The 21,532-nt window shown below is 42.7% G+C and overlaps 1 protein-coding gene across 3 annotated transcripts in view; it reads right to left on the reverse strand.

Annotated features, from left to right (window-relative positions):
- Positions 1 to 21,532, reverse strand: part of TMTC4 (transmembrane O-mannosyltransferase targeting cadherins 4) — a 61,441-nt gene that overhangs the window by 30,471 nt on the left and 9,438 nt on the right. For 2 of the 3 annotated variants that reach the window (XM_032611589.1, XM_032611588.1), the window contains exons 3-5: positions 21,383 to 21,498; positions 20,027 to 20,243; positions 15,289 to 15,376 (exon numbers count right to left, since the gene is read on the reverse strand). In XM_032611589.1, coding sequence (XP_032467480.1) covers positions 15,289 to 15,376; positions 20,027 to 20,243; positions 21,383 to 21,498 — 421 coding nt within the window. The remainder of the gene's footprint in view (positions 1 to 15,288; positions 15,377 to 20,026; positions 20,244 to 21,382; positions 21,499 to 21,532) is intronic. The other variant, XM_032611590.1, reaches the window with a different exon arrangement.

The raw sequence follows: 21,532 nt of genomic DNA on the forward strand, positions 1-21,532 counted from the left end.
TGGGAAGTGCTGCTAGCCTTGAACTTTCTACGTGTGGGTAGAGACTCCTCTCAACATATCGAGGGTCTGCAACCAGCCGAGCCCCCTGGACTCTCAACAAACTGTGAACAGGACTGAACACCATGCTGCTAAGGGCCCAGTAGGCTGGCGGGGAAAGTGTCCTAGTCACAAACAGGCTATGATGGCTGGAGAGATTCGGAAGTCTAGCAAAAGGACACAAAGGCCAACATTTTCTAACCCTTTCAGCTTTTCTTGGGACCCTCCGTATGTCAAGTTTCCAAATTTAATGTACAAACAGGCAGAATTAATAGAATACAGAAAAGTCTTATTTGGCTGTATAGTTGAGGCACCAGAAGGCTTTTCACCAGGCCAAATGATCAACAAACAAGAGAGCCTCACTGATTTGGAATCCACTGTCCCATAAAACACAACGAACACTCTTGCTGTAAGCCTTTCCAATCCTTCCTGCCGCTGACATGATAAAGGGGTCCCAATGCTGAGAATGGCATTTAAGGCCTTGCTGCTGGGCGACACAGCCTCTCTCCGGGTTCCCTCGGTCTATATTCCAGGCACACGGGTCAACCTGCTCACTGGGCTTTGCACATTCCACTCTCTTAGGCTAGAACGTTCCCGGCAGAATCCTGCCATCTTATTCAGCTGCCAAAGGTCACTTAGGCTGTGCGACCCACTCCCACTCTCTTGGGCAGCCTCCCTTCCCAATTCACTGGGCTTTATTCACAGTTAGAACAACAGCAAGTGGTCCTACTGTGTGCACGCCTGACTGCCCAAGAGCAGGGTCTATCTCACACACTCCGGTGCCCCTAACTGACCCCCAAGATTAAGTTAGGCCCAGCATAGCACCTAAACTGCCCTCAGCACAATCAATCACTACGTTCTTCTCACACTTTATTGCAAATGCTTGATTTTTCTGTATTTTCCCCAGATGGGGTTTCTCACCCTTGGCACTGCTGACATTTGGGTGGGTCAATTCTCTACATCGTAGGATGTTTAGAGCCTCCCTTGTTTCTACCCATGAGATGCCAGTAGCACTTCCAGCCCTCAGTGGTGACGAGCAAAAATGTCAGACTTTGCCAGATGTCCTGAGGGTGGGAGGGGATCACGCCCAGTTGAGACCACTGCACTAAACCCATGCCACTCACAGCGTGTGGTCCATGGACCTTCCCTGAGATCTTGTAAGAAAGGCAGACTCTCAGGCCCCACCCAGAACCTCGGACTCAGAAACTCGAGGGTGGAGCCCAGCTGTAAGCCTTTGAACCAGCCCCCCAGGTGATTCTGATGCTAAAGGTCAAGAAGCTTCACCCTAGATGGGAAGCATGCTCTCCGGTGCATCCCGGGCACCAGGCCTGGCTCTTTAGAGCAACTCCTCCAAGCTCCAGAATCCGCAGCACCTGATTATCTACCGGAAGGGGCAAGGAACCGACCAATCACAGAACCACAGTGTAGGAATAGCTGGAGCGCTCTCGGAGGTTGTGCCTATCATCTCCCTTGCAGTGACGGGAAGGCCGGAATCCCTTCCAAGACGTGTTTCCAGCCGGGGGCCACGGGGCCTTGACTTCAGGAACGTCAGTGATGGGTGTCACTTTCCATGACAGTTTCCATGACAGCCCATTTCGGTTTTAACGTTGGGTCGCGTAACACGCTTTCTTAGAGCGAGCCCACGCCAGCCTTCCCCCACCTCCTGCTGCCCTAGAGCAGTGCCTCTCCAATAGCCCAGGTGGCACAGTGCCTGGGAGCCAAGTTCTCTTTATTGCAAACCACTGTATATCGGAATACTCAGTTCCATCAAGCAAACTATGGATAATTTCACTTGTAGAAATTAATTACGTTTTATATGTAATACCAAGAGATCACAGTTACGAGCCACAACAACAGAGCCTTGTTACATTAGACATGACTGCGCTGGGGTGTTTACATATTTATTGGAATTTATTATTATTTTGGCCCTGCCGCTTGGCATGTGGGATCTTAGCTCCCCGACCAGGGATCGAACCCACACTCCCTGCATTGGAAGCGCGGAGTTTTAACCCCTGGACCGCCAGGGAAGTCCCAGGAATTTATTAGTTTCTTTGGGCATTTGGTAGCAATCATTAGCAGACAAGTGCTCACAGACACCAAGGCTTAAAAAAAAAAAAAAAAGGCCAAAATAACCCTAAAGCTATTAGTTAATTCCTTTTAGGATATGATTTAAAGAAAGGCCTCACATGTTTTAGCAGGTGAGCGCAAGGGTCCAGCTGGCAAAGCAGAGGTGATGACACTCACAATGCACCACGCCAGAGCATGGGTACGCCTATGCCTTCTGACATACGACAGTGATGGATGGAGGGTGACAGCGTAAGGCTTGTCCTCTCCATCCTGGCATATGTGTGTTCACTTAGCCCCTCCTCTGGTAACACGTCGTCCTGAGTCTGCTTCCAACCACCTCCAGGATTTTCTCGTTATCAGCAGTTTATATGCGAATAGAACCCTTAAACGAACCCATTAATTACCATGGAGTCTCCTCTACAGGGTAAAAGACACCCCAACCCTAGCTCCTATGCCCCTACCGGCTCCACACCACCCTGCCTGGGAGATGGTGTTGTAGGCTGACCTCAGCCATTTGTTTTCATGCCCACCAAGCATTAGGTTCAGTAGTTCACTAGAAACCAAATGGAGGGACTTCCCTGGTGGTCCAGTGGTTGGGACTCTGCGCTTCCACTGCAGGGGGCATGGGTTTGATCCCTGGTCGGGGAACTAAGATCCTGCAAGCTGCGCAGTGTGGCCAAAAAAAAAAAAAAAAACCAAATGGACTTCTCCCTTCCTTGCCCCTTTACCTGGATTTGATTTTTTAAGCTTCTACTCCCACAATCTGTGTTCATACCTCTTAAGGAAACATAATATGATTTCCCAATGTAATGTTCCCTGTTCTTAACATTAAAAGCAAGGCCCTTGATTATTTTATATTTCTTCCTAGAAAAACTGAATTAGCTTGTGTTTTACTTGACTGTAACAGGGATTAATTTCCCCCCCACGGACCAGTGGTTTTGGATAGGAAAAGAATTCCCAGTTCCTCCATTAAAACACCCAAAGGACCGCTCTTGAAAGCACTGCATTAATGCAAAGTTAAATTACTACAGGGCTGTGGAAGTGATGGGCTCACGTTCCACTTGTCTGGAATTTAAAATGGATTTTTCCTCAGTTGGCTAAATCAGAGATTTCACTGAATACAGAAAAATAACATAAAAAAACCCACAAGCTTCAGGTTCATTGATAGCCTTCTCCCTAATCTCACCCCATAATTTCACCACACTTCTCAAATCCCAAATTTCTGTAAGGGACTCAGACTCCCTCCAACTCTCAAATCTTTATCACAGCTCTTCTGGGACAGCCCTAATCTTTACTTTTCTCTTATACTTCTGATTTTGTTCAAACATGTCCAGTGTGGAAACGTGCGAAAGATGAAGATGAGTCTTTGCTGAAGAAGTTTCTTCAGTTTCAGTGTTTATTAAATATGAGTGTCACTTCTCACAGTGGCAATTTCAGGGACCAGTTGTAAACCCAGTGATGGCTTCACATTCAGAAAACCAAATTCTAGACCACCACTGTCCAAGAGGAGGCATGGCAGTTACTGAGCACCTGAAATGTACCTCTTACCTATTGAGATGTGTTGGAAGGGTCAAACACACACCTGATTTTGAAGACTCCGTATGAAAAAAAGAATGTTAAACATTTCATCATTTGTACACTGATTACATGCTGAAATTATAATATTTTTGATATATCGGGCTAAAAATGTATAGTTAAAATTCATCTAACCTGTTTCTTTTTATAATGTGGCCAGCAGAAATTTTGTTATGACCTGAATGGCTCACACTGTATTTCCTATTGCACAGCACTGTTTACACCATGTGCTGAGACCCAGCTCATATAAGAAATGATCTGCACAGCTGTGTTTGTGTTCCAAGTCTGCCTTTGAAAAACTCGGAAAATACGAAATTCGCTGCCTATTTAAATCCAATTATTTCTCCCCCAATCCCTACCAGATTAGCAGTTGATATGTTATCAGGAGTCATAAGACTAAGCATGCATATACACTTCAGTTTTCCCACAATCCAAACTAGAAAGCTGGGTAAAACTAATACAGTTGACTCTTGAACTGGAGATTCAGGGCCTGACACCTGGGTATAACTTCACAGTCAGTGCCCCACGTTCCTCGGTATCCGAGGTTCCACATCCACGGATTCAACCAACTTCCAGTCCTGTAGTACTGAAGTGCGTATTGAAAAAAATCCGCCTACAAGTGCACCCGTGCAGTTCACACACCCGTGTTGTTCAGGAGCTAACTGTAGTTTTAAACTATTTCATATAAATCAAAAGGGTCCTCTTTACAAATGTGTTGTATATAGGTGCGCGATAAACCACGGCCAACCTACACAGCATTGATAAAGTGTTTCTAGTACTGGGGGCAATCAAGAAAGGCCTCATAAAAATTAATCAACTGGGAAAGTGGTCCTGAGTTTGGGGACAGCCCAGCCGAGCAGACTTCCGGTAATAAAACCTCCTCTCGCACAGTTTTACCCATTTAATTCCCCAATTTAAGATTTTCTTTGAGTATTAATTTGTCAAGGTGACTGACGCTAATAATTGCCAATATATACAGCTAATCTAGATAAATTTGGACTTGTGTTTTTGTATGTTTTTACTTAATAACTAATGCAAGCTACTCTTTTATTTCCAACTTTGAGCATTTTAATAAGGCAACTGAAACAGGTAACAGGAGGCTACCTTGCATACAGCTGGCACTCAGTAAATATTTGTTGAGTCAATGGTTTCATTTATTTCCATGTCTATTAGAAGCCTTACTATATTTTGAAGGCAATTATGAGATGGTATTTAATACCAAAAAGTTATTAATTTGTTAATGTGAACAAATACAGCCAGAAGTCAAGTCTTTTCACTTTTAATTTAGTCTTTGAACCCCCTCACAAGGGAAGAATCTCCATCATGTAAGAGACTCTTTTTCAAAATAAATTATTATTTGAAAAATTTATTTATTTTACTTTAATTTTTTTGGCCGCACCGTGCAGCTTGTGGGAACTTAGTTCCCTGACCAGGGATTGAACCCGGGCCCTCGGCAGTGAGTGTGCGGAGTCCTAACCACTGGACCGCCAGGGCATTCCCTAAAATAAATTATTTTTTAAAAATTACATAAGTAATATTAAAAATGCAAAAGAGAAACTGATTATTTTAAATTTAGAATTAACTGTTAAAAACAGTAAAAATAAATATCCTGAGAGGCAGATATCGCCTCCAGTGCAGTTGCATTTATGAATTATTTTTATTCAAAAAAGTCTTTCCCAAACAGGGAATTCTAACTGGTGCATAGCTCTGTGTAAGCATCTCAGGTTCAGACAAAGTTCTCCATCTCATCTCCATCCAGTCTGCTAAATTTTAAGCACCAATGACCCAGGAGAGGAAATTTTTTAAAAAACCCTAAAAAGCTATTCTTACACCATGCAACATCTCTCATCACTTAAGAACACAACTAGGATAATTGTGCAGCATTCGCAAACATCAACACTTTATAATCCAGAACTTAATAAAGACTGGTTTAGAAAGTGTTTTCTTTGTTTCAGTATATGTCTCTGTTACCTGAGATAATCCAATCACTTAGGTAAAGGGAGGCAAAGGCTAATAGGCAGTGGGGATGGGGGTGGGGGAAGGAGCAAGGGGGGGGGCGGGAATAAAACACCCACATGCACTAACAGAAAGACACTTGTCAGTGCCAACACCCACAAGTGCCAACAGATGTGATCAATTTAATGAAGCACTGCGCCTCGGATTTGGCACTGCTTTCAAGTGGGAGGCTCTTCTTTCAGAAAAAAGCATCACATTGTAGGAGCTACCCTCTTCACCACTCGATGCCTGGCATCTCTGCTGCCTTAAAACTGGCACGGCGTGGTGTGTGTGTGTGGGAATCACTCCACCCTGACAGGTGGCCCCAACTCCCTCTGCCAGAGCGACACAATGAACATCAGATTCTCGTTCCAAAAGTGGGAGCCAACCAAGCACTGCTTCCACCCGCAGAATGAGAGAAGTCAGACACTGCAGTCCTAAAATACAAGACCGTTTTGGGAGAATCGAGCAATGTACGAACCATGAAACATGAAAGAGAGAAAAGAGAACACACATGAATACTGATGTCACAATTCAGATGGCAACGACCCCAAATCTAAAAACAAGTGTCCTAGACTATGTGGGTTACACGATTGCCCAAATTTCTTTTAGGCTGTGTAATTCTAAGCCAAAGAAAAACATGTCTTGAATCACAGTGGAAAACAGGAGGAAATGAGACCCCAAGAATCAAGAGTTATCCTGTTTTAGCTGCCTGAACTATGGTAAGGAGAGCAACACAACAAATAAAGTTTAAGAACTTAGAACAGAGATTTGAGACCTTGTGTTTCATAATAGTTTAGAATTTGAAATGGTTATTCTAGGTTTGTAGCAAATTCCTTCCCCTCTTGAAAAGATTCTCTCCTTCCCACTATAAATGAGACTAATGAAACTTCTCTTCTTCGTCTGAACTCCCATGAAACAATATTTTAAGGTATTAGTTTATAAAAGAAATTGTTTCTGGCTATTCTATCAAGTTTATCGTGCAAAGAGATTACCTGTTTCCAATCCAAAATATGTACTAGGCTTTAACAGAGAGAGAAATGTTGATAGGATGTCTTATCATTAGAATAATACTTTTTGTTTCGGGCATTCAGAAAAAATAACCACTGCACCATCAACTTCATCTGACTTAGTGTTTTTCTTTCTTTATTTTTTTAAAGAATAATTATCCTTTCTTTATAAGGATATTTTCTTATTTAAAAAAAGATTCTGTTCTAAAAGATCTTGCTTGGAGATATTCTATGTAAGCACCAAAAAAAAGAAAAAATAAAAAGAGGCCGACAGAAATGTTACATGAGATTTTTTTTTTCACCCTCTAAAAATGCTAGGATTCCAGAGGTTAGCACAGAATTGCTTGTTAATAAACTCAGGCAGTTAAAAATTGTCCAGAGCTTTATAATAAAGACACTGCATCTATAAAGAAAGCTAATGAGGTTATCAAAAAGAAATGTATCCTCTGAAAGAGTTTTCTAACTAGTTAAATCATTAATTGCAGAGCACTCAATTTTTTGTTCCCTTATAAAACATATTAAATCTGTTCTTCTGTAAAAACCCTTTTCTTAAACTTCAATTTTATGAGCAAGGAATGCTAGACCTTTCTTTGAATTTATGTTCAGATCCAGAAAGAACAAAGACCAGGTCACTTTAAACATAAGTTTAAACAATAAACAGTGTTTATTATTATTTGTATCCAATAAGTACCGGACTGAACTTCTACCACAAAAAAGTTTTGATTCTCGGCTGCACACTTACAAACATGTAGGCAACCCGAGTAGCTGGGCCGAGGACTCACTGCTACCATGACACGTGTTTGCCCTTGGCTTTCTGTACAATCCACACTGACGAGACAGCAGAAAATAAAGACCTGTGACTATTTCTTAGGGTATCTCAAAGTCCAAATGAAAATATATACACCTGAATGTTCATTAGTATCAAGGGTCCTGCTTTACTGCACTGAAGGAAATTTAATAGAGTAGATAAGATAAAATTAGCCTTTTAATACAGAACTACCATATGATCCAGCAATTCCACTTCTGGGTATTTACCCTAAGGAAATGAAATCACTACTTCGAAAAGATATCTGGGGCTTCCCTGGTGGAGCAGTGGTTAAGACTCTGCCTGCCAATGCAGGGGACACGGGTTTGAGCCCTGGTCCGGGAAGATCCCACAGGCCGCGGAGCAACTAAGCCCATGCGCCCCAACTACTGAGCCTGTGCTCTAGAGCCCACGAGCCCCAACTACTGAGCCCACGTGCCACAACTACTGAAGCCCGTGCACCTAGAGCCCGTGCTCCACAACAAGAGAAGCCACCGCAATGAGAAGCCCATGCACCGCAACAAAGAGTAGCCCCTGCTCGCCACAACTAGAGAAAGCCCGCGTGCAACAACGAAGACCCAACGTAGCCAAAAACAAATAAATTAATTAAAGAAAAAAGATATCTGGACCCCCATGTTCATTGCAGCATTATTTACAACAGGCAAGACACAAAAACAATGTGTCTATAGACAGATGAATAAATAAAGAAAATATGTACACACACACACACAATGGAATATTACTCAGCCATAAAAAGAAGGAAACCTTGCCATTTGCGACAACATGGGTAGACCTTGAGGGCATTATGCTAAGTGAGATAAGTTAAACAGAGAAAGACAAATACTGTATGTGCTAACATATATGTGGAATCTTAAAAAAAAAAAAAAAAAAAAGGGCTTCCCTGGTGGTGCAGTGGTTGAGAGTCCACCTGCCGATGCAGGGGACGTGGGTTCGTGCCCTGGTCCGGGAAGATCCCACATGCCGCAGAGTGTGGGCCATGGCCACTGAGCCTGCGCGTCTGGAGCCTGTGCTCCGCAATGGGAGAGGCCACAGCAGTGAGAGGCCCGCGTACTGGAAAAAAAAAAAAACACCCACAAAACTGAACTCATAGATACAGAGAACAGATGGGGGAGCAGTGTGAAATGGGTGAAAATGGTCAAAAGGTACAAACTTCCAGTAACACGATAAATAATGAGTCCTGGGGATGTAATGTACAGCATGGTGACTATATAGTTAATAACAGTGTATTGTACATATGAAAGATGCTAAGAGAGTAGATCTTAAAAGTTCTCATCAATATGGGAACATATGTATATGTATAACTGATTCACTTTGTTATAAAGCAGAAACTAACACAACATTGTAAAGCAATTACACCCCAATAAAGATGTTAAAAAAAAAAAGTTCTCATCAGAAGACAAAAAATTCTGTAACTATGTGTGGTGATGGATGTTAGCTAGACTTACTGTGGTGATCATTTCACAATATGTACATATATCAAATCATTATGTTTTACACCTAAAACTAATACAATATTATATGTCAATTATATTCATAAAAAAGAAAAAATAATAAAATGTACATTCCACAGCAAACAAACAAAAAAAGAAATCGGCAGTCCCAAGGTTCCAGTCAACAATTCTGCATAAATGCACTAAGAAAAGAAGGGGATACTTATCGAGTGCTTGCTCTGAGGTGGTCACAGGGAGGAAAAGAGAACAGGGAAGAAAAGGAGAACCAGCGCACTCTTCTCCTTTAGCACTCTGAATAATGGACACTTCCTTTCAATCAAAATACACTGAGCTCTAAGCCCTTCTAGGGCAAAAACTATGTCTCTGACACAGGGCCTGGTACAGGATGCCCTTAAAGTTTGATTAATCATTGGTAAACGAATGAATGACCCAAACTGATAAGGCTCTATGTGATTCTAGAACAGAATCAGAAACAATGTCTTATCATGAATGGGTAGGGATATTACTGCTTCTTCTCTGTAAAGGTATTATTAGTTTTGAAGCCCTTGCTCAGCTTAAAAAAGGACTCTCAGCCCCCATATTTATGAAGTTGAACATTAACATGATGTTTAAGAATTATTCCAGAGAGCTGTTCTCTATAAAACAAGTAGTCTCTGTTCTAAGCCTGTTGAAAGAGGACGGAAAATCCCAAACACAGAAGAGTTCCTGAAAACACAGTGACTATCCACAGAGACCAGGAAAGGTGCTACCGGACTTTAGCAGTGGTTCCAGGGTATTGAGACAAAGGGGGATTTCGGAGTTAGGGAGCAGAGGGAGGAGGCTGGCAGAGTGGAGGGGTTGTTCGGTGCTGCCCGGCCGAGCAGAACAAGGTAGACAGGGCTGGGCATCAGGTCCCAGTGTCCTGCCCTGCTCTGCTGTCCTGAGGTTACAGCAGGTGGGGCTCAGGGCACAGGACCTTGTCGGGAGGGGTCAGAGAAGTGCTTGAGGTGTGGGACACAGGGTTTCCCCAAAACTGGCTAGTAACTGAATGTAAGTCTCTCTCTCTCAAGAATCAGGCATATGACCCAGCAATCCCACTCCTGGGCATATATCCAGAGAAAACCATAATTCGAAAAGATACATGCACCCCAATGTTCACTGCAGCACTATTTACAATAGGCAGGACATGGAAGCAACTTAAATGTCCATTAATAGAGGAATGGATAAAGAAGATGTGGTACATATATACAATGGAATATTACTCAGCCATGAAAAAGAAGGAACTAATGCCATTTGCAGCAACATGGATGGACCTGGAGATTGTCATACTGAGTGAAGTAAGTCAGACAGAGAAAGACAAATACCATATGATATCACTTATATGTGGAGTCTAAAAAAAGGGTGCAGATGAACTTATCTACAAAACAGAAATAAAGTCACGGATGTAGAAAATAAACTTATGATTACCAGGGGGTAAGGGGGGAGGGATAAATTGGAAGAACTGGGATCAACATATAAACACTACTATATATAAAATAGATAACTAAAAAGGACCTACTGTATAGCACAGGAAACTCTACTCAGTACTCTGTAATGGCCTATGTGGGAAAAGAATCAAAAGAAGAGTGGATAGATGTATATGCATAACTGATTCACTTTGCTGTATGCCTGAAACTAACACAACACTGTAAATCGACTATACCCTAATTAAAAATAAAAAAAAAAAAAGAATCAGGTCACTCTGTGCCTCAAGACCAGCAACGAATTTGGGAGATAGAAATCAACCGTTCCCTTGATAGTCTGTGATGTGGAAACTGAGTGGGCACTGGAAATAACAGTGAAAACCAACTCAAACGCTAGACAGTGCAGTTGAGGGATGGCTGTTCTCCTCCATCAACTTTAAACTCCCAAGAAAGAACGATTATGATCTGCAACTCAAAGCCTGCGTGGGCAGGTGGACACAGTCAGAGGACAGAGAAGACACAAAAGTCCACCGCCAATAATAACTTTCCGGGGCACGACACTGAGGTCTGGCTGTGTGCAGACAGGTAACCTCCTGTAGCTTTGCATTTTCCAAAGACTAAACAAGCTGAGGGTGACAGCAAAGGGCGGTACCAGTCTGGAGGTGGGTCCCTTGGTCCCACTTTAATTGACTCTTTCCTTTTTCTAAAGGGGGTTCAAGTGCATGGGAAGGTGGGACAGCCTATAAACAAGAGGTCAATGGAGAGGCTTCTTCAAAGGCTTCCTAATCAATCTATTCATCTTCTTACTGTTCCAAGTAATTCAACCAAATGAAAATCTGTTCATATTCTTAAAGGCTTTCCACAGAAGCCATGCCTACCATGGCCACAGGTGTGCAAACATTAAGTATTTCCAGGTGAGCTTTCTCGAAAACATTTACGTACTTAACATTAAAGGCCTATAACAATCTCTTTACAAAATCTCTTTCCAATTTAAAAGTAAACATGCTATAAATGTTAAAAGAAGGCTACCAGACCAAAAAAGAAAGGTTATATCACTACTAAGAGGTAATATACTAGAGTTCCATTAGTACTAAAATATACTTCACCAATTTCTCATGAATCAAAGTATTAACTGAAAAAACATCATATATTAAGCACTTTTTCCTTTGGTACCAGTTTCCAAAGGCCTTATTTTAAAAATCTATCTTTTGTGTGGATGGCTCTTGGAAATAATTTTATAATTTACAAATGAATGAAAAAGAGACACATAGTTCAGAATATGTACATTTGTGTATTGGAACACAGAAAAGGTTAGCAAAAGGATCCAGGGAAAGAATATAACATGTCTGTAGTTTTTCGCCATCCTGTGAGGACACTCCATTAAAGGAGGCTAATAAATGCATCAGTTCACTTGCTAGAAGAATTTTTAGTCTTCTGATAATTTTCCCATAATTTCAATAAGAGCAACCTTTAGAAGTAGTGGGAAATTTTATTACATCTCCTAAATGATGTGTGTTTGAACGCTGAATCTATCAACATTTAGTACGTTCTTCAAAAAGCTCTTTTGATTTCTTTGAAATCCATTCAGAATAAGGGAGTAGTTACTTTAAGGGAAGATATGTTAAAATTAATAAAATGAGGGCTTCCCTGGTGGCCCAGTGGTTAAGAGTCTGCCTGCCGATGCAGGGGACACGGGTTCGTGCCCCGGTCCGGGAAGATCCCACATACCACAGAGTGGCTGGGCCCGTGAACCATGGCCGCTGAGCCTGCGCGTCCAGAGCCTGTGCTCCGCAACGGGAGAGGCCACAACAGTGAGAGGCCCGCATACCGCAAAAAAATAAAATAAAATAAAATAAAATAAAATAAAATAAAATAAAATAATAAAATGATACTGCACCAAACTTTTGAGATGTCTAGGAGAAAAGCCAACAGACTTGATTTTTAATTTTCTTCAAGAAAAATACTACTGATAAGTTGTTATGCTACCTAACTGCAAATTCAGATTTAACTGCCATCTTAAGAATACAATATAACAATACAAATACATAAAATGCAAAAACAAACCATAACAATGCAAACAATACCACTGTTTGTAATGAATACGATGATGAGAAGTAAATGAAGCTGCTCCCTCTCCCATTACCTATGGAAACGGCTGGGGCTGGTGTAATTCCCCATCTCCCACCCCCAGATCCCTGGGGGCTGTGTGGCTCTTGGGAGTTTTACAATCATCACAGGTGGGGAGATCCCAAGCCCAGAAGAGCTGGACATGCCTTATTGCTAAGTTAACTTTCAGTCTCGGGAAGGAAAGTTACCCCCACTGTTTTCTGTTCTTGAAGCTGTTCTATTTAGCTGTCCCCAAACTCTGCCATATCAGAAAAATGATGAGTCACAGGAAAAAGTGGTGGTATGATAAAATAATAATAAGAGAGGATGGGGAGTGGGTGGGTATGACCCAGTCCTGAGTGAGCATGGAGGTGTGGGCCCATTGGAGTCACCCTTGCACTGTGTCTTAGTAGAGTCGCAGGTTTGAGGGAACTGGTACTTTGAGATATACAACCTGAGCCCTGTGTTCAGCTGTCCAGGACAGGATGGAGGAGGGGCCCTTCCCAATCTACCCTTGGACACTATGGATAGTTTCATACAGATGTTCTAGGTATATAACTATGAATACCTAGAACATCAAAACAGTATAGCCTGTCCTAGAAGAGTTTGCAGTCCTGCCTAAGTCTTTTTGTAGAAAAAACATAAAGGGTTAAAAGTTATCTATTGCTCTTTTTAAAAAACACCTTTTGTAATGAACAAAAAACATATATAAGTAGAGATGCTGATATAGGAACTCATGTCTCCATCACTCGGCTTCAACATTGACTCCTGACCAGTCTGGCTTCAACTAAATGCCAACATGCTTCCTGCTTCCTCTCAGATTATTTTGAGACAAATCCCAGACTTTATATACCACTTCATCCATAAATATTTCAGCATGTGTCTCTACAAGAAAGGGATTGTTTTTAACACATACGTTCGATGCACTATTACACCTAACATTTTAACAATTCGTTAACAGAATTGAATGGACCTCCTGTTTATTTTTAATGATTGTTTTGACAGGCTTGCCTCGCTGGTCCCTTGAGTACAGGGAAGCAGAAGAACACAATGTAGTTGACGCTGGCTTTGAAGTGAGTTAAGACTCAAGGGTGAACCCAGTTCTGTCATAAATAGCTGTGTGATACTGGGTAAGTTACATAAACTCTGAGTCTTACATCTGAAAAACAGGGTAAGTCAGTCAACCTATCTTAAAGACTGTAACATAATTAAATGAGAAGAATACACACACACACACACACACACACACACACACACACACACACACACACGCCAGTAGATAGTCAATAAATGGCAACTATTATATTAACAGCAAACATCTGCTTTCTTAAGTAAAAATACTTCCTGCTGGGAACTCCCTATTACTCTTTACTAAAAAACCTTTTGGAACTACTAGGATGGTGACAGTTACCTGTCTGTCATGTCCCGGGGTTGGCAAACTTTGCAAAGGACAGGGCAGTAAGTACTTTAGGCTCTACAGGCCAGGAGGCCTCTGCTGAAACTCCTAACTCTGCAAAAACAAATGGATGTGCCTATGTTCCAATAAAACTTCATATATAGACACCGAAATGTGAATTTCATGTACCTTTTAATATGTCACCAAACACTATTCTTGTGGGATTTTTACCCCCAATTATTTAAAACCGGAAAAAGTCATTGTCAGCTTGGGGTCTGGATTTGGCTCATGGGCCCCTGTTTACCAACCCTGAGTGACCCCACTTCACCAGCCCCAGCAGACACAAAATCCTGAAGGAGTGGTCTGCCCTTCCTTATGAATAAGACATCAATTTACCGGAGGAATCCAAGTACAAGCATTAGTACATGAACAGTAACACTAAGGCCTGGCAGGGGACTGAACCTAAGCTTCAAGAAATACTGTGGAAGAGACTCAAGGAAACCCAGGTACATCAGTGTCAGCTGAAACAGCCCTGCTTGAGCATTCCATAGGGATCACCCCTCTCACTTTCCCTTTTCTTCCCCCCTTCCCCCCAAATATAAATTGACTGTGATATATAAAGAGAGTTCTACAGTCAGGAACTGACTTTGTAACAGAAGTTGAATGCATAACACCGTTGCTGGGGCCAGCATGTATAAATGCTATGTAAGCTGAATGTACTGTATCCAATTTCCATTACAAAGCAATCTGGAAGGTATGATCTGACTTGGAGGGAATCAGAACCCAGATGAGTAGAGCTATACAGGGATTCTCCTAGAACGCTATCAGTGCACGGCTACACTGCTACTAATAACCAGGCAATTCCCCCTCTCCCCTCCACACACACACAACTGGTCATTTCAACTCTGTTGTTTCCAACAACGACTTTCTCTGTAAGTATCAATGACGCAACAATGAAAAAACAAGAACCTCACAATCCAGGTGCATATTCATGGCTACACATTTTACCAGTTTTCAAGGTTTTTCGCCAACAGGTTTTAAAAAAAAAAATCATAAGTTTTTTTCCCTCCCCCTTCAATTTTGCTGGAAATAAAAAACACAAAAATCAATCACAACCGCTTCAGCACCAAGAGCAGAAGCCCTGGGTTACAGAACCCAACAAGGTGCTCCCTGAATACTGTGAACATCGAAGCACAAGCCTTTGTATTATTAAAAAAGCAATGGAGTTACAGACATCACTAAAAAGAGCTGACATCTTTGACCCACATTCCTTCAAAGCGATAAACTTATATAAACCGACATTTTCCCATCTGTTAGAACACTGCTCAGCAGGACAGAAACACGAAGAAGATGCAAAATTAAGAAGGCAAAATGTCATGCTTACTTTCTCTAAGTGCTTTACAGTAGCCAAGGAAAGATAACAGAAAAAACAGGGCAGCCAGGAGGTCTGCACAGCCGACAACAGCAGCAACCTTAAAAGAAGGGGCAGAAGAAAAGATGTATGTAAAAAACATTTAAACAAAACTTTGGAAATACAAAAAAATTCCTTAGAAATAGAAAACAAAAACCTTATCAGACTTGGCCATCTATTAAAACAATCCCTGCAACTGTGACGCTTCCCTGTGGTCTGATCTGACAACTGATTTTCTTTTCATTTTTGGTCTAGGACTTGGGTCAGCCGCTTCCACAGGAAGGCTGGGTTGGCTCGAACCCAGGGAGGGTTCTTTTGTGGGCCACAGGCAGCCAGCGATGCCCACAGGCAGTGAAAGCCCGTCACTCAGCACACTGCGCCCACAGCTCCAGAGGCCTCTGCTCTGATCAGGTCCCCATGGTGAGTTTTCAACTGGAAAATGGTATCAGCTCAAAGGGCATGATATTTAAAAAAGAAACCTTGATTGGAAACATGAAGGAAAGGTGGGAAGTTCATATTACAAGTCATCAGGCAAAGAGAATAAGACACAGGGATAACGTTCAAAGCTGCCTCTGCTATCTTTTCCTCCCTTCAGACCAAAACCAATGAAGTGGGTTAAACTGGAAAGCAGAACGCTTCAAAAGTGGTAGATGAGTAAGATGAAAAAAAGAACGCAATTTCTACCATTTCTTCCCCACCCCCCATCTTCTACATCTGACGACTGCCCTTCCCTTCTCCACCTTAGTGACAATGAAGCAATATAAAATCTGTGCTTCATTTCTTTGAAGCTGATTATTCCAATAATTACTTTCCAGATCTTCATGGCAACGAAAGACCCAGAATTCCACTCATGAGTATTGGTCTAGTTTACATGGCATTCTTGACTAACTAGCACCTGGATGGGACATACGTCAAACCCTTCACTGTGATTCTCTAGGTATCGCTTTAATGGCTGGGAAGTTCATCTTTTCTTAAAGTGAGATATATGATAAGTCAGACACAGAGTAAAGACTATCCTACAAATGGAGATGGGAGAGTATACAATGAATATGAAAATTACTATATTTACATATGATTCCCAGGTGCGTCTACAAGCAATAGCTAAAAGGAATGCCTTTTAGGAGCAGTTTCCTGCTACGCTGGTTAGATATGATGGTCTGAGGCAATCATCCATTCCGATGGTGAACTGCTGACGGAGGGGCACGTGGCAGCCCAGGGTGTCATGCAATCACTAAGAAGATTGACAGCTGAGTCCAACCTGTGACTGCCACGCACATGAAACAACCTCCCGGGAAGGAAGCTAAGGACAAACAAAGGTTCAGCAGATCTGAGCCAAGTATGCCAGCATGCCAGAGGGTTAAATGGTACAATTACTTCATGAAGGCAGTGAATATGTAATAAGACTTCTGGAATCCTCTGGCCTGTAACTCACTCACTCAGAGACACAGTGAAATCGGGGATGCAGCGAGACCCAACACAGAGCCGGGCACACAGTGGGTGCTGGGTCACTGTCCATTGCTGCGTGAATCCCAAAGATGCTTCTGTAAACACTGGGAGGTGCGGGGGTGGGGGGCAGAAAGCAGCAGACAGAGGACACAGCAGCTCAGGGTGAAGCAGGTACACGCTCTGCAGCTCCGGGGTGAGTGATGGAGGGGGCGCCTGGTGCTCTGGGCCTCCCATCAGGACCAGAGATGGGTGGGAGCTGTGGCTCTCTACAGGGCCTGAGGATGGCGGGGAATCCCAAGGCCTTTCAGAGGATAAAGTGAGCAAAGCCAACCCAGAGAAGTGTATCCAAAAAGGTCCTTAGAGCAAGGGGGTCGAGGAAGCAGGGGCTGGGGGATGTGGAGGGTCAGGGAACAAGGTTTCTTGAACTGAGTGAGGGGGAGGGAAGTGGTTTGGATAAACACCAGGAATAGGGGCCCAAAAGGCCAGCCTAAACCACTTGTTATCTGAGTGGCTGAGGTACATTAAAGACTCTCACTAACTTATATAATATTGTAAATCAACTAAACCTCAAAAAAAAAAAAAAGACTCCCACTAAAATGAACTTTGAACATCATAAACTCATTTTAAAGCAAACAGTCTGCCTTTGGTTCACTGAAGATACTCCCAAGTCTTAAGCGATGTACGTCACATCGTCTGACATGAAGAAAAACAAGTTTTAAAAAGTATGGCAAGTGTTTCAGAGTAAAGAGTATTTAGTCCTTCAATGAATTTTTGGCATAGTAATTAAAGAGAGATTTCATAGAAAAGAAATTTTAAAGGCTACCCAAGGAGGCACTGAGTTTAACGGTTTGGGGAATGGGCATGGGTACGGAGAGATTTTATTTTTCTTTTCGGATATTTGCGTATGTCTTTTCAGGCAAATTTATTTACAAAGGCTATTTTTTTTTTCTTACAAATAACCTGAAGCACTCACATCAGAGTGTTCTAGAGAAGTCACTGCAACTCCCCGAATCCATACAGCAGGAGGTGGTGGCATTTCCCCACAGGGAACAATTTGCACTGGGGCCATGGAAGGAATGAGGGGAAGGGGAAAGGGGGAATGTTTCACCATCCAATTCCTTCAGGTTAAACTCTGGGTTTATTGGATGGGCAGGGTTATTAAGAAGACCCAAGCTTCCCTCTTTGACACCCGAATTCAAGCAATTTGAAATTTTCACCAATGTTTGGTGGAAAAGGAAAACCTACAATAACACTGGTGTCCTCAGGGAACTCCCTGGGGACTCCATCCTGGTCTCTAAACAGACAAGAGGTAAGGAAACCCCCTCTCTTAGCTCTTCTCCGTCCCTTGGTGATTCAACCCACAGCCCAGAGCACAGGGTGCTTCCTCAGTACTGGTCCAGAGAGCTCTGAGGAACTCTCCTTCCAGGGTTTCCTTGGGTGGGCCTTGTTTTTGCTCACTGTTTAAGTGGGTTAAATGTAGAGTGGGAAATAACAGCGGGGTATGGAGAGGATGAAAACAGAATACCGACTATTTGTCAAAACGAGGAAAGGTGAACATACAAATGATCTGTTTTAGAAATGCTATTTTTCCATGACCCATAACTTTTTCTTATAATTTGAGTTTGAACGGCTTTCATGGAAAGGAGGGAGAGGAGAGATGAAGACATTTTTCAAATATTCTCTTCTCTCCTATAGCTGGACCTCCCTTGGGTTAACATGTTCCCACATTGCATTTAGCTAGGGTGTGTGTGTGTGTGTGTGTGTGTGTGTGTGTGTGTGTGTGTGTTTGTACACATACTTGTTATACTTGTCGGCATTTCAAATTTTTCTATAAACTAACTTCTCATATTTAAAAGCAGAATTTTAGAAACATTTCTTTGGTTAACAATTCAAGTATTTCATTTTGCTTTTTAAGATTACACAAAATTAGACAAGGACCAAAACAGTAAATCAGTATTTTTGCCAGAAATTCCCTTATTTCTGATAAATGTGCACAACACTATTATTTAGGCCATAAAGAGAACTTGCATGGAAACAAATTCTAATCTGATCACAAATCTATCCATCTATCTATCTATCTATCATCTATCGGTATTTATCATACCATAGTTCCCAATCCCTTAAGTCCTCTGAACCTGCTGAAGTAAAAAACTTATGAGACTTTTAAAAAAGCTTTCAAGTAGTAAGATATTAGAAGGAGGTTGTGAGAACAATCCTGCAATCTTTTTAATACCAAAGAACAGATAGTTTAATAATATTAACAAAATCAGATGCTAAAGGCAGGAATTCCTCCCAGTATTTTGAAACTGACTTCAAGATGCTCAATGCAATTGGTCAAAACGCAGGTATTTAAATACATACCGAATGCAGAAATCTATTGTGGAGAAGCAAGAAGGTCCATGTGGTATTTTATACTAGGTACTTCACACTTACAGAACGAATAACTAAAATCAAACATGCTGACTTACATTTTCAAAGGGTTCCATGGCAGTGGGGTAGAGTGGTTCCTGAAAACCTCACAAGTGTTTGGTTAAATCCCAACAGAGTTTGCACTGAACACATTCAGCAGCGGCTCAACGGATTAAAAGCAGGAGCTGCCTGACTACATGGGCTGAGAAGCCAGGTGGGGAGAATTCAGGAGCAAGTCCCAGCAGGATGCGGGGACCCACTTTCCAGGTCAACTCAAAGCACGCTGGCCTCTCCTGGGCTCAGGCTCGGATGACCAGATCTTAAGTTCTATCCCTGCATCCACCAGCTACGTGACTGACCTGGGTAAGTCCTTAATTTGTCCTCCCAGGCTGCCTCCTCTTCTGTAAAGTGGAAATTGTTATGCCACCCCAGCTGATCCCACGGAGTTTTGGTGACAATCAGATTAAGTATAAGAAAGTATTTAGGAAGTTATAAAGCTCTCAGCTAACATCGGAAAATTGCATCAGACCCAACCTGGAAGAAAAGTAATCTCAGACCCCAAAGCTGGGCAAGACTCAACATTCATACCTTCACAATTTGGTCATATAAGGAAACAGAAAGTATTACCAGAGATCATACCACACAGTCATTATACAGTCTTCGCCCATAGGGGACCCTGTGTTTGCCCTAAGAAGGACCTGTTAGCCCTACAAATCATCGTTCTAAATGTCTAAAAGCTTGGGCTTTCTACAGCCATACGAGTATCCGAGGGAAGCCTGTTTTAGGGAATGAGCTGATACACGGACTGCCTGTCCTCCTTACACCAGTGCAGAGGCGGTAGGTGGACGATACTTACACACTCGGTGTGCACCGGGTGCACAGCAAACAGCAGGGCAGCCAGCAGGGACGACCTGGGGGCCAGGTTTAGCCTCCGGCCCTTACTCGTGTACTGCAGGCCCCCAAACAGCACGGAGAAGACGTCCACCAAGAGGATGGAGATGCCACTGTGCAGGAGGATGTTGACCACGTGGAAACTCAAGGGGTGGAAGCCTCCCGACAAATAGCAGTTCATCCTGCAGTGAAAGAAGGGTGTTCACACCAGAGGTCCAGAAGCACGCGAAACAAAATGAGAACCAGCTGGAGGAAAACCCTGGTGCATGAAAATACCAAAGGGAGAAGAGAAAGTGTGCAAGTTTGATAAAAGTCGCGTCAAGATAAATAATGCCTGTCAAGCTAAGAAGGCTGAAGAAGAGGTAAGAACATAATTAACTGCAGAGCAGAAAATGTAAGATAAGGGCATCTCAGAGGAGTGGGACAGAAAATACTTGGAGACGAAACGCGAAAGGAAAGCTAGACAGTTTTTTAGTCGTGATAAAGGCAAGACTGTCTCCCAGGAAGATATAACAGACCACACATTACTCAGGCTACCCCATAGGGATCTGGATTTAAGATAGTAGTGTGACTTGCTGATTCCCCCACCCCACCCGGTCCCCACCCCCCGCAAATACTCCTTGACAGTTTGTCCACTAGCCTTCCAGACAATGGAGCTACTTCCTTATAGTCAGGGATTCTTATTTCTGTTGCTTTTCAATCACCAGTGGTTCCAATTCATCATTTCCATGCTTCTTTGAGAGATCTACACACAGGTATCTAATGCATCCAAGAAACAGCTACGCATGGGAACTTTTGTGAGACGAACAAATCTGTTTAATGCAAATAGCTCCCTGATTAATGGGGGGTGGGGAGACTGTCTTAAGCTTCGTTTTGGTTTTGCATATTGATGTGGTCACAGGAGGAGGATTTATACCTTAGCTTTTTATAATGAAAAAAAAATCACAATTTCATTAGATGCTACATGTTGCCTCGACATATTGTTTCCTCAGTATTAACTCACAAAGGGTCCCACCTCCAAGAACTGTGCAAAAACACGGACCACTTCACCAAGTTATCCTTGCCCAGACCCAGGCTAATCTTCTCAGTGTGGCTCCACTGTCAGTGTCTGCATCGCCAAAGCAGCATCACCCTAAAGCGATGCTTCCAACCTAACTCCTAATGGCTGGAATTAGCATGTATTTCTTGGAGACCCACGTAGTGAGTGGCTTATACGTCCCTCCGGACCACTGACCCAGGAACCTTGTCACATACCACCTGGTACAACGTCAGGCACAAGCCTTGGGTGTCCCTCCCATACAGCCGTCCTGTCGCACCTCACCTGAAAACCAGCACCGTGAGGGGTCGGTAGGACTTGTGACTTGTGTTGCTGCTCAGCTGATTGCCCCAGAAGTCATGATGCCACAGGTCCCCGAGGGGCGTTTCTGCTCGGAGGTCCTGCGGGAACACACCAGAAGAGGGATCAGGGCTC

The sequence above is a fragment of the Phocoena sinus genome, chromosome 18 (genome assembly GCF_008692025.1).
Source record: "Phocoena sinus isolate mPhoSin1 chromosome 18, mPhoSin1.pri, whole genome shotgun sequence".
In the NCBI taxonomy this organism is placed as follows: domain Eukaryota; kingdom Metazoa; phylum Chordata; class Mammalia; order Artiodactyla; family Phocoenidae; genus Phocoena; species Phocoena sinus.